This window comes from Gobio gobio, assembly GCF_949357685.1.
Source record: "Gobio gobio genome assembly, chromosome: 15".
In the NCBI taxonomy this organism is placed as follows: Eukaryota; Metazoa; Chordata; class Actinopteri; order Cypriniformes; family Gobionidae; genus Gobio; species Gobio gobio.
This window is the reverse complement of record NC_137108.1, coordinates 53,362,204-53,375,840: the sequence shown is the minus strand read 5'-3', so window position 1 is coordinate 53,375,840 and position 13,637 is coordinate 53,362,204. Positions and strand designations below refer to the sequence as shown.

The following is a 13,637-nucleotide window of genomic DNA, read 5'->3' as shown; positions in this document are numbered from 1 at the left end:
TAGGGGATAGGGAACGATCAGTCAGTGCACTATATAGGGGCTAGGGAACGATCAGTCAGTAAACTATATAGGGAATAGGGAACGATCAGACAGTGCACTATATAGGGGATAGGGAACGATCAGACAGTGCACTATATAGGGGATAGGGAACGATCAGTCAGTGCACTATATAGGGGATAGAGAACCATCAGTCAGTGCACTATATAGGGAATAGGGAACGATCAGACAGTGCACTATATAGGGGATAGGGAACGATCAGACAGTGCACTATATAGGGGATAGGGAACGATCAGACAGTGCACTATATAGGGGATAGGGAACGATCAGACAGTGCACTATATAGGGGATAGGGTACGATCAGTCAGTGCACTATATAGGGGATAGAGAACCATCAGTCAGTGCACTATATAGGGAATAGGGAACGATCAGACAGTGCACTATATAGGGGATAGAGAACCATCAGTCAGTGCACTATATAGGGAATAGGGAACGATCAGACAGTGCACTATATAGGGGATAGGGAACGATCAGACAGTGCACTATATAGGGGATAGGGAACGATCAGACAGTGCACTATATAGGGGATAGGGAACGATCAGTCAGTGCACTATATAGGGGATAGAGAACCATCAGTCAGTGCACTATATAGGGGATAGGGAACGATCAGTCAGTCAGTGCACTATATAGGGGATAGGGAACGATCAGACAGTGCACTATATAGGGGATAGGGAACCATCCGACAGTGCACTATATAGGGGATAGAGAACGATTAGTCAGTGCACTATATAGGGGATAGGGAACGATCAGACAGTGCACTATATAGGGGATAGGGAACGATCAGACAGTGCACTATATAGGGGATAGGGAACGATCAGTCAGTGCACTATATAGGGGCTAGGGAACGATCAGACAGTGCACTATATAGGGAATAGGGAAAGATCAGACAGTGCACTATACAGGGGATAGGGAACGATCAGACAGTGCACTATATAGGGGATAGGGAACGATCAGTCAGTGCACTATATAGGGGATAGAGAACCATCAGTCAGTGCACTATATAGGGAATAGGGAACGATCAGACAGTGCACTATATAGGGGATAGGGAACGATCAGACAGTGCACTATATAGGGGATAGGGAACGATCAGACAGTGCACTATATAGGGGATAGGGAATGATCAGTCAGTGCACTATATAGGGGATAGGGAACGATCAGACAGTGCACTATATAGGGAATAGGGAAAGATCAGACAGTGCACTATACAGGGGATAGGGAACGATCAGACAGTGCACTATATAGGGGATAGGGAACGATCAGTCAGTGCACTATATAGGGGATAGAGAACCATCAGTCAGTGCACTATATAGGGAATAGGGAACGATCAGACTGTGCACTATATAGGGGATAGGGAACGATCAGACAGTGCACTATATAGGGGATAGGGAACGATCAGTCAGTGCACTATATAGGGGATAGAGAACCATCAGTCAGTGCACTATATAGGGAATAGGGAATGATCAGTCAGTGCATTATATAGGGGATAGGGAATGATCAGACAGTGCATTATATAGGGGATAGGGAATGATCAGTCAGTGCATTATATAGGGGATAGGGAATGATCAGACAGTGCACTATATAGGGGATAGGGAATGATCAGTCAGTGCACTATATAGGGGATAGGGAATGATCAGTCAGTGCATTATATAGGGAATAGGGAATGATCAGACAGTGCACTATATAGGGGATAGGGAATGATCAGTCAGTGCATTATATAGGGGATAGGGAATGATCAGTCAGTGCATTATATAGGGAATAGGGAATGATCAGACAGTGCACTATATAGGGGATAGGGAATGATCAGTCAGTGCATTATATAGGGAATAGGGAATGATCAGACAGTGCACTATATAGGGGATAGGGAACGATCAGTCAGTGCATTATATAGGGGATAGGGAATGATCAGTCAGTGCATTATATAGGGGATAGGGAATGATCAGACAGTGCACTATATAGGGGATAGGGAATGATCAGTCAGTGCATTATATAGGGAATAGGGAATGATCAGTCAGTGCATTATATAGGGAATAGGGAATGATCAGTCAGTGCACTATATAGGGGATAGGGAATGATCAGTCAGTGCATTATATAGGGGATAGGGAATGATCAGTCAGTGCATTATATAGGGGATAGGGAATGATCAGTCAGTGCATTATATAGGGGATAGGGAATGATCAGTCAGTGCATTATATAGGGGATAGGGAATGATCAGACAGTGCACTATATAGGGGATAGGGAATGATCAGTCAGTGCATTATATAGGGAATAGGGAATGATCAGTCAGTGCACTATATAGGGGATAGGGAATGATCAGTCAGTGCATTATATAGGGGATAGGGAATGATCAGTCAGTGCATTATATAGGGGATAGGGAATGATCAGACAGTGCACTATATATGGGATAGGGAATGATCAGTCAGTGCATTATATAGGGGATAGCGAATGATCAGACAGTGCACTATATAGGGGATAGGGAATGATCAGTCAGTGCATTATATAGGGGATAGGGAATGATCAGACAGTGCATTATACAGGGAATTATATAGGTCTGATCGTTCCCATAATGTAGGGGGCGGGGCTTCAAATTCTAGAGAGGATTTGATTGGACAGAAAATCAGAGTGATCATTGATCCATAATGGCGGAAGAGAGACAGTACGTTTTGAATGCTTATCTTGAAAATGTGAATTTTGTCATTGTTTTGGAGCTTAGTAAGACAGTAAGACTAACATATAAAAAAACTTACATTTTGATTTCATGGGGACTTTAAACAAACTCCTGTATAAAGTGTTGTGTGAATGTCACTGAAAGAAACCCATACTTTTGAGAAATGGATCTTGTAGCCTAGAAATTTTAGCTTCGAAACTATGCGAAAATCCTCCAGCCCACTCATTCACATAAATCAATTTATTGATTTAAACCGTGTAAGACATGTTTTGTGGCGTGAATGATCATGAATATTGATGTGTTTCACTCCTGGGAAGACAAAGACCCTCCTCTAATCCTCTGAATGGGACTGCAGTTTCCTCAAGCCGGAAGTCCAAATGAGCCTAACAACTAGCGGCAGCGCTAATGACACAGGACATAAAATCAGGAGGAACACAGACACAAATGAGACGGCGTGCCGAATGTGCTGCCAAACTCACCCTGGCACACGGGTGGAGGACCATCCATCTGCAGTCGCTCACCCAGCCTACAGGTCAAGATCTCGCTCCCGAGCAGCGTGAAGCCCGGCAGGCAGCGGTACCTGATGATGTCTCCTGTTGAGTGATTACACACACACACATCTTTACTTTTCCACTAGCGCTAGTGCTCAACAACACATTAGCTAATTAAGACCTGACCGCTTACACACTCGTGACAGTAATGATGACAAATGCAGAGCGTCGGTGTTATTTCCCCTCAGAACGGGGCATTTCTTTCACATTAAATAACGCTGCGTTGCGAAGGTGGGCACCTTGAGAGCGTCTCTTTAATGAGGGTTGGAGGCATGATGAATCTACACAAACAGAGGATCATCAAACGCTCTTCGCTGTTCTTACCGATTTCAAATTCATCATCTTCCGCCAGGATCTCTGCGTTGGCGACGGGTGGAGGAGGCTGACAGACGCGGAGTTGGTAAGCTGCGGAGGGAACCAGATGAGTGAGAACGCTTGTTTAAGTGAACACAACCCACACCATTACATCTGAAATCATCACACCTGTCACTGAATGTACAACAGAATTACACCACGCTGTACGAGTCTGAGCATCTGCCTTCCCACACTGATTATACACACTGTCTAAGTGTAATGAGATTCTAAAAGAGGATTATATACATTAGGAACCTGCTATTACTGGTATACGTTATAGTAATAATAATAATCACTTTTGTGATGAAACATCATTTGAAGAGGTGATATGTTGAGCTACATTTTTCTGAAGAAAAAAGCTGTGGAGGTTCAAGCAACTGGACAAAGAAAGAAATAACAAAATTGGGTTTTGCTGTAATATTAAATTACGTACATAAAAGGTTATAATTTAACGAATTTGCTTATAAATGCAATTATTTGTTATAAATTATTAATGTTAAATTCCTAGTTGTTAAGGTGCTGTTTAAAAATTTTTAATTAAAATAAATTCAAAACAATAAATAAATAAAAATTAAATAATGAAATAAAATAAAGGGGGTTTGCTGAATTATTCTAATAAACGTAACAATTCTCTAATTATAATAAACATATAATATATATATTATATATATATATATAAAAATATTAGATAATGGCAAAATGCAATTATAAAGTATATTAGGGGGAAAAAGTAAATTTTTATGCAACCTGCTGACATAATGCTGATAAAATAAAATAAATAAATAATATAAAATGGAGGTTTGCTGTATTAAAATAAAATAAAATAAAATAAAAAAATATAATAAAATAAAATATAATAAAATAAATAAAATAAATAAAATAAATAAAATAAATAAAATAAATAAAATAAATAAAATAAATAAAATAAATAAAATAAATAAAATAAATAAATAAAATAAATAAAATAAATAAAATAAATAAAATAAAATAAAATAAATAAAACAAAACAAAACAAAACAAAACAAAACAAAACAAAATAAAATAGAGGTTTGCTGTATTATTAAAATTAAATAAAATAAAAAATAAAATGGAGGTTTGCCGTATTATTAAAATAAAATAAATAAAAAGAAACAAAATAGAGGTTTGCTGTATTATTAAAAATAAATAAAATAAAAATAAAAATAAAATGGAGGTTTGCCGTATTATTAAAATAAAATAAAATAATAAAATAAATAAAATAGAGGTTTGCTGTATTATTAAAAATAAATAAATAAAATAAAATAAAAAGAAACAAAATAGAGGTTTTCTGTATTATTAAAAATAGATAAATAAAAAAATAAAATAAAATAAAATGGAAGTTTGCTGTATTATTAAAAACAAATAAATAAAATAAAATGGAGGTTTGCTGTATTATTAAATATAAAATTAAAAAATAAAATAAAATGGAAGTTTAAATTATTAAAAAATATTAGCTATTTATATTTATATATTTTTCTCAAGAAAAAAAAGAGTGGTGCTTGTTCATGCCGACACAATGAATGAATGAATACATCGCAGTTAAATAAATAAAGTTAATGGGTTAATAAACATTCATTAAAAAAATTATATAAAAAAATTAAAAATAATATTTTTTTTACAGATATATTAAATTATTTTGTTTAAATTAACTATCTAATAAATGTAATAATTCCTGTAATTATTATAGTTAGATATTAGATATAAAACATTATAAAAATGGCAGCATGGAAAGTTTAATTTATAAATATCCTTAAGAAAAAAAAAAGAGTGGCGCTCGTTCGTAATGTTAACAAGGGTTTGTTCAAATGAGTTTAAGCACCTTTTCATCCAGCAGACGCTCTCAGTTCCTCAACATCATGAAGATTTACACACAGCTAAATGACCACTGAAAAACTAAAGCACACTTCATTTAAAATTCATCATCAGAAGAAAACAGAAACACTAGAAAAACTCAGCAGTTACTACACTAACACATTAAAAGCAATTCCAGGCTGGAGAATGGGCATTTCGGCAGCTCTGGGACCTCGAGCATCTCGTTTTATTATCTGCTCAAATTCTAACGAGCTCAGTGCTGTGCAGCTCTTGACTTAACTTCCTTACGCCGTATTGCTTTATTGGTAAACTTCAAAAGCATCAGCAGAAAATATGCTAACGCATATATTATTGTCCTTTATTGAGTAACAGTCTCCCATCACCACTGCGAAACGGATTCGAGGAACCCCACGGGGTTCAGATGCGCTCTGTTCAATAACATATGAACTACCCAGAAAGCACTGCAAAGCATCAAATGTGAATATATCTTATTATCTGGCCAATATAATAAGATGCATATTCATTGCAAAAACCCAAAATGCACTGGTTAGTCAATTCAAATTAAAACCTATGCATGCTGAACGCAAACCCTGTAGAAATGGATTGCTCGGTCTCCACATGCATCTGTTCATACACTATGTAGTGCATTTCAAACCATCACTTATGAGGTTTCATAACAGGGAAGCTGCCTCAGAAGCCACCTGCGTATGTTTCCACACCTGCTCGTTCAGAAATGGGTGTTATTACGGATGATGGAAGTTTCCAAACACATTACAGCGCCATTGAAATGTGGCCGCAATAATCAAAGCCATTTTCCAAAAGAAACAAGTCATGTCATTTCTAGCCTGTGTTTCTGAGAGCAGTCAAACAAAAAGCAGTGACACACTTTTTACAATATCTACAGCAAATACTATTCAATTCTGCATTTGTATGATTCATTTTCTGGAATGATTTAGATGTTTAATTATTTAAATGTCATTTATATTTTGTCTTAACCCTAAACACACCACTGGTAATCCTCCTTTTTCAATAAATGTGCCTTGTATTCTGGGTTTAAATTCTGTTTTCTTGGAACAAAACACTTCTTTTTTTTGTACCAGACGCCCTTTTGATTAACTTGTTTGGTGTGTGACCGACTTAAAGTGTAGTAAGCGCAAAACTGTTTGTGCCACAAACTAGTGTGTTTATTAGTAGAGTGAAAACAAATACCATAATGAACAGCTAAAATAACTGCGCTGCACTCGCAACCAAATCAATCACAGCCAATCAGAAGAGCGTGTGGGCGGAGTCTCTCTGCAAGCGCACTGCACTTGCAACCAAATCAATCACAGCCAATCAGAAGAGCGTGTGGGCGGAGTCTCTCTGCAAGCGCACTGCACTCGCAACCAAATCAATCACAGCCAATCAGAAGAGCGTGTGGGCGGAGTCTCTCTGCAAGCGCACTGCACTCGCAACCAAATCAATCACAGCCAATCAGAAGAGCGTGTGGGCGGAGTCTCTCTGCAAGCGCACTGCACTCGCAACCAAATCAATCACAGCCAATCAGAAGAGTGTGTGGGCGGAGTCTCTCTGCAAGCGCACTGCACTTGCAACCAAATCAATCACAGCCAATCAGAAGAGCGTGTGGGCGGAGTCTCTCTGCAAGCGCACTGCACTTGCAACCAAATCAATCACAGCCAATCAGAAGAGTGTGTGGGCGGAGTCTCTCTGCAAGCGCACTGCACTCGTAACCAAATCAATCACAGCCAATCAGAAGAGTGTGTGGGCGGAGTCTCTCTGCAAGCGCACTGCACTCGTAACCAAATCAATCACAGCCAATCAGAAGAGAGTGTGGGCGGAGTCTCTCTGCAAGCGCACTGCACTCTTAACCAAATCAATCACAGCCAATCAGAAGAGCGTGTGGGCGGAGTCTCTCTGGAAGCGCACTGCACTCGCAACCAAATCAATCACAGCCAATCAGAAGAGAGTGTGGGCGGAGTCTCTCTGCAAGCGCACTGCACTCGCAACCAAATCAATCACAGCCAATCAGAAGAGCGTGTGGGCGGAGTCTCTCTGCAAGCGCACTGCACTCGCAACCAAATCAATCACAGCCAATCAGAAGAGTGTGTGGGCGGAGTCTCTCTGCAAGCGCACTGCACTCGCAACCAAATCAATCACAGCCAATCAGAAGAGCGTGTGGGCGGAGTCTCTCTGCAAGCGCACTGCACTCGCAACCAAATCAATCACAGCCAATCAGAAGAGTGTGTGGGCGGAGTCTCTCTGCAAGCGCACTGCACTCGCAACCAAATCAATCACAGCCAATCAGAAGAGAGTGTGGGCGGAGTCTCTCTGGAAGCGCACTGCACTCGCAACCAAATCAATCACAGCCAATCAGAAGAGAGTGTGGGCGGAGTCTCTCTGGAAGCGCACTGCACTCGCAACCAAATCAATCACAGCCAATCAGAAGAGAGTGTGGGCGGAGTCTCTCTGTAAGCGCACTGCACTCGCAACCAAATCAATCACAGCCAATCAGAAGAGAGTGTTGGCGGAGTCTCTCTGCAAGCGCACTGCACTCGCAACCAAATCAATCACAGCCAATCAGAAGAGCGTGTGGGCGGAGTCTCTCTGCAAGCGCACTGCACTCGCAACCAAATCAATCACAGCCAATCAGAAGAGCGTGTGGGCGGAGTCTCTCTGCAAGCGCACTGCACACTCAACCAAATTGTCGCTTTCAGTACAGCTATAGACGGTTTCATCGGACGCACGTGCATTGCCACGGTTACGCTCCTGGCCCAAATTTAACTTCCGGTCTGTGTTTGTTTATCGGTCTGGCAAGGGGATAGTATAGCGCACTACTAAGTAGAAACACATTTTTGAAGTACTAATCTTGGATAACATGATATAAATATTAACGATCAAGCAGAGAGAATATGACAGCAGCGCAAAAACAGTGTGTGCGACTTACCAAAAAGCCTTAAATGCTTCATAAATATCCAGCAAACGAGAGCAGCATCTAATGTCATTTACTTGTTATCAGAAATAATCTGCTCTAGAGGAACTTATTCTGGCTGCGTTTACACTCGGCATTAACACTGTGATCATCAGACTTTACATTTTTTCACATCAAGTGGTCGCCATCTGGATAACTGATCGATTTATGTTTCCCGCAAAATATTTAAATGTGCCTTTATCACGAAGTGCAAAACAACTTTGGCTTTGTCCTCTATTAATGGCAGTGCCCATAGAGCATTTTTTGTGATGCATTCATATACAATCAATCTCAAATAGGGTACTTCATCTACAAGTTAACTTTCCCAACAATAATCTTATGTCATGAAACAAAGAAACATGTTATTCCGATGCATTGCATGATTGAAGCATTTATAGATACTGTACAGAAACCGGCATTACACGGTCTTTAAAGGGTTAGTTCACCCAAAAATGTTAATTCTGTCATTATTACTCTCCATCATGTCGCTCCAAACATGTAAGACCTTCGTTCATCTTCGGAACACAATTTAAAATATTTGTCTTCTTCTCTACGGTCTTACGAGTTGGGGTCGACATGAGAGTGAGTAACTAATGACAGAATTAGCATTTTTGGGTGAACTAACTCTTTAAGGGGGGCGTTTCCCCAACTCTAAATTGCAGACAGAAATGGGAGATTATTTATTATAAACATGCTGAAACAATAAAAACATGTAAATTTAAATAATGCTGCCCAATTAAAATGAAGGATTATCGCGCATAAGAAAGATAACGCAGCCTCTGTTGTTGATTCTTTGCGGACGTCTACCGGAAGTTAAGTTTGGGCCACAAAAGCGCGCATGCGCAGTAACGTTTGTTTATGTTGTTGTCGATGAAACCGTCTATTGAGGTGATGTAAAATGATGTTCAAACTCACATTAGATGCTTTTAACATCAAATAAAGCACATCAACAGAATCATCACGTCAGGTCAGGACAGTGTGACACTAAAAGGCCAGTGCCCGGTTGCATAAAGCACCTTAAGTTTTTCCCTCAAGTATGAACTTAAGGGGCGATTTCCCCTTACCTAAGAGAATAACTAAGGGTGTTGCATATAATCTCTTAAACGGTTCTCTTAGGGGAACATTGAAGTGTTTCACGACAGCGATCCTGGATTCACGTTATAAAAGTCTTGTTGCCATAGATACGCAAAACACTAACACTGCGTTCACACCAAACGTGAATAGAGCATCAAATTCACGTCTAGTTTGACGCTTGAACTTTAAATGCATTCACGCGTCCAAAGCGAGATGGACACGCGTAAAAGCAAGAGTTTGAAGCGAAATGGACACGAATCCTTTTGCACTTTTCATAGTGGTTGTGTGCGGCTGCTAAATTGAAAAATACTACTGTTATTGTGTCACAAAATGTAGTTTTAAGAGTTGTTCAGTCGAGAATGTAGTTGTTTAAAGCTCAAATCTGTGGTTTATTTGTAAAGATTTATTTAAAGATGTTGTGAGACCCGCCTGGAACAGCCTCACCTCAGCTAGTCCTCATGACTTTTACCGCTGGTAAACGAGAAATGTTTAAATCCACAATCTATAGCTTCGGTTCTATTATATGAAACATATAAGTTAAAAGACATCAATGACTTGTTATAACGTCAAACGACTTCTTTAATTATGTTTTTTCTTCTTCATCTCATTCAGAAATGTACGTATGACTGAAGTGTTCAGTGTCAGTGGTTGTGATGTGTGATGGTCAAATCGGTGTATTCTTGCAGCAATTTTTCATCGCTAAGATGGTCCAAAGGGTTTTCCCTATCCCTAAAAAAATCTTCTTGGCACTTAATGATCTTCAGCTGGTTCCATAAATTCAGCCATGTCGTCTTATTTTTGTCCGCGTTACGATTTCCAAACCTTAAGTTATACTTAAGGAAATGACCGTTAAGGGGTTATATGCAACACTTAATGCTTTTTAAGGGATTACTTAAGTAAAAAAACAGCATTTAAGGGGAATTCTAAGTGTTTACGACGTTTCACTTATAGAAACCCTTGAGTAACACTTGAGGGTTTTTTCCTGCAACACCCTTAGGTTTAACGGAAACATAAGGGCGAACTTGAGGGAAAATTACACTTAAAGGGGCTATATGCAACTTTTTCCCCAAAATAAACGTAACAATATCCTTTTTATTTTACCATTTATGACTCCAACATCTCCTGATGAGCATACTGACACCTTGTCCGCTCACAGTGGGTGCACCTATAAGCCTGTATCCTATTTTTCCTATTTTCTGGCGGGTCGTTTTTTCCCGCGCTGTCTGCGGATGTGACGTCACCACCGCTGCGAGAGCGAGCAGAAAATAAGAGCAGTTCTGTTTTTTGGCCACAGGTGTCAGTCGCGAGTTTAAATTTCAGAAAAACGCATATAGCCCCTTTAAGGTGCTTTATGCAACCGGGCACTGAACATTATGTTCAAAAAATAAGGTGGAAAGATAATAAAAAACCTCTATTGGAGTGGTATTGTCTAGGTGGCGCTGTCACAAAACATCTATGATGGCGCATAATGCAATTTCACGGCACAGTTTGTGTTGAATGTATGTGCGTTCGCGGCGTACGCTCAGCTTCAGTAACATGTGCTGTGGGCGAGAGGGAATAAGCCAGGATAATCAAGCCGACAGTGAGCAACACACACACTGTGAGCCGTGGTGAATGAGCAACAGTACAGTGGGAAACGGCTCACCATGGTAACGCAGAACAAAGAACCCGCTGGTGCTGAAGTCGCTGTGGAACTTCAGCAGGATGTGATTGGACGTGCTGGAGACGGCGTCCTGGGACGAGCTGCCGCTGAACTGGCCCATCTGTGGGGATGTTTGGTCCGGGCCGTCCCTATGGAGGACAAGAGTTCTGTATAACACACGTGCTTCATTCTCATTCAAAACCCTCAATAGTGAGTTCCACGCTTGTGGTAGAGCGATCGAAACACAGACCTCGCGTCCCAGTCGGACACAAACCTCATTTTTTTCACTGTACACAGATCTCGCACCCTTCCTCTGACCCTGAGAATGAAACTATTGTACTTTATTCTGTGTGTAAACGACCCTTTGCATGAGAAACGAGCTCTGAATATGCATTGATATGTAAATTCGGGAGGTCATACGGTATGATTAATTATTTCTGAGTACGTCAAACCCTTTTATTTCGGAAAAGCAAGAAAAATCCTATTTTCCATGATGTGAACACAAGCGGGAACATTCTGCCTTCGCACCAGTCGCATTAATGTTTGCTCAACGAGGAAATGTACGGAAGAGAGAGAACGTGTGAAAGAAAACAGATAAAAGACTGAATGTGTTGCGTAAGTCTCAGATCAGCTGCGCTACAACACACACTTTTCTTCATGGAAAGGGACACACTCTATGGTGGAGCTATATATATATATATAAATAATTGTGTTCATCACTGGCAGTTTATTATAAATAAATAACTAAATAAACAAACAAATATATAAATAAATAAATAAATAATTTATGTTAATTGTGTTGTTGTTTTGCAATCTAATTATTAAAATTATTATTATTATTATTATTATTATTAATAAAATTATGTTTATTATTATTATGTTTATTATTATTATTATTATTATTATTATTATTATTATTATTATTGTGTTTATTATTATTATGTTTATTGGAAAACATTTTGTTCGCCACTGGTGTACGATACATAAAAATAATACATAAATAAAAACAAACAAACAAACAAATAAACAAATAAATAAATACAATTATTTATGCAAATTTTGTTTTTTTGCAATCTTCTTCTTATTATTATGATTTGTTGTCATAAGTCATAATATGGAAAAACTATAATACATGTATTATAAAATTTTGTTCATAATCAGCAATTTAAAAATAAATATACATAAATAAAATTAATATATGACAAGTGTATATTATAAATTATTGCTCATCATTAGTGATTTAAAAACATAACAATAAATAAATAACTAAATAAATGAAGGCAATTGTGCAGGTGTTGTTTTTCAATTAAATTATTATTACCATTATTATTATTATAATAATAATTATTACTACTACTGTTATTAACACCAGAGGGTTTGTCCTCGTCCATGAACATTAAAGCTGAAGTGGCTCGTGCGAAAGCAAAATGTTAAATCATATTTTATTTTTAAATATATTATTTGTTGTCACAAGTCCTAATATGGAAAAATAGAAAAATAATAATACATAAAATATTGTTCATTATCTGTCATTTAAAAACATAATTAATTAATTATATTATTATTTTGAAATAATGGTCGAAAAAGTTAATATGAATTTGTTTTGAAAAGTTTATACATGATGAACATTACAATAATCTGTACGTCTATCCCAAACCGAGGTTATGGTCTGCTCAGCAGATGTTGGTGTTGGGGTGAAGCACTGGCATTCGTACCAGATGGTGATGTAGTCGTAGATGGGCTCAGTGTTGAGCACGGTGAAGTTGACCTGGATGCCGTTGCCTGGAGGAACTCGGATGCTCCAGATGCAGTCTTTAAGATTGGGATAGTCGGCCGGGTGGCCCGGAGAGTAGATGGTCCCATTGAGGGCTGTGATGTTCCCACCGCACAGAGCTGAAGGAAGGGGAATACAATCAAAACACAATCAGCAGAGAAAAAGATTAAGTGATGACGATTTCAAAACACGGCCTCATGAAGCTTCAAAGTGTTATGAATCAGTGAATCGGATCGCGTGTCAAACCGCCAAACTGCTGAAATTTGGCGATCCAAACTGCTGAATCGACTCACTGATTCATAACGCTCTGAACCGCTGAATCGACTCGCTGATTCATAACGCTCTGAACCGCTGAATCGACTCACTGATTCATAACGCTCTGAAGCTTCATGAGGCCGTGTTTTGAAATCGTCATCACTATATAAGTCGTTATTTAGGGGTTTTTGGCGCACACAAACTATTCTCGCCGATTCATAAAGTTATTGTAGAGCCACTGTAGTGAGATGGACTTTGTAACTTTAGTCTTTAGTGTCTTTTAAGGGTCTTGAGAGTGTAAAGTGCATTGAGCCAATGGAGGCCTTTCAGAGCATCAGATTTACACTAAAATATCTTCATTTGTGTCTGAAGATGAACGGAGGTCTGACGGGTGTCCAACCACATGAGGCTCAGTCATTAATGACAGAAGTTACATTTTTGGTTGAACTAACCCTTTAAGATCACAT

The 13,637-nt window shown here is 38.9% G+C and overlaps 1 protein-coding gene across 1 annotated transcript in view; it reads right to left on the bottom strand.

The window, feature by feature from the left end:
- Window positions 1-13,637, bottom strand: part of csmd3a (CUB and Sushi multiple domains 3a) — a gene marked incomplete at both ends in the record, with an annotated part of 567,839 nt that overhangs the window by 152,597 nt on the left and 401,605 nt on the right. The window contains 4 exons of the mRNA XM_079838157.1: window positions 3,202-3,315; window positions 3,598-3,678; window positions 11,145-11,290; window positions 12,857-13,034. Coding sequence (XP_079694283.1) covers window positions 3,202-3,315; window positions 3,598-3,678; window positions 11,145-11,290; window positions 12,857-13,034 — 519 coding nt within the window. The remainder of the gene's footprint in view (window positions 1-3,201; window positions 3,316-3,597; window positions 3,679-11,144; window positions 11,291-12,856; window positions 13,035-13,637) is intronic.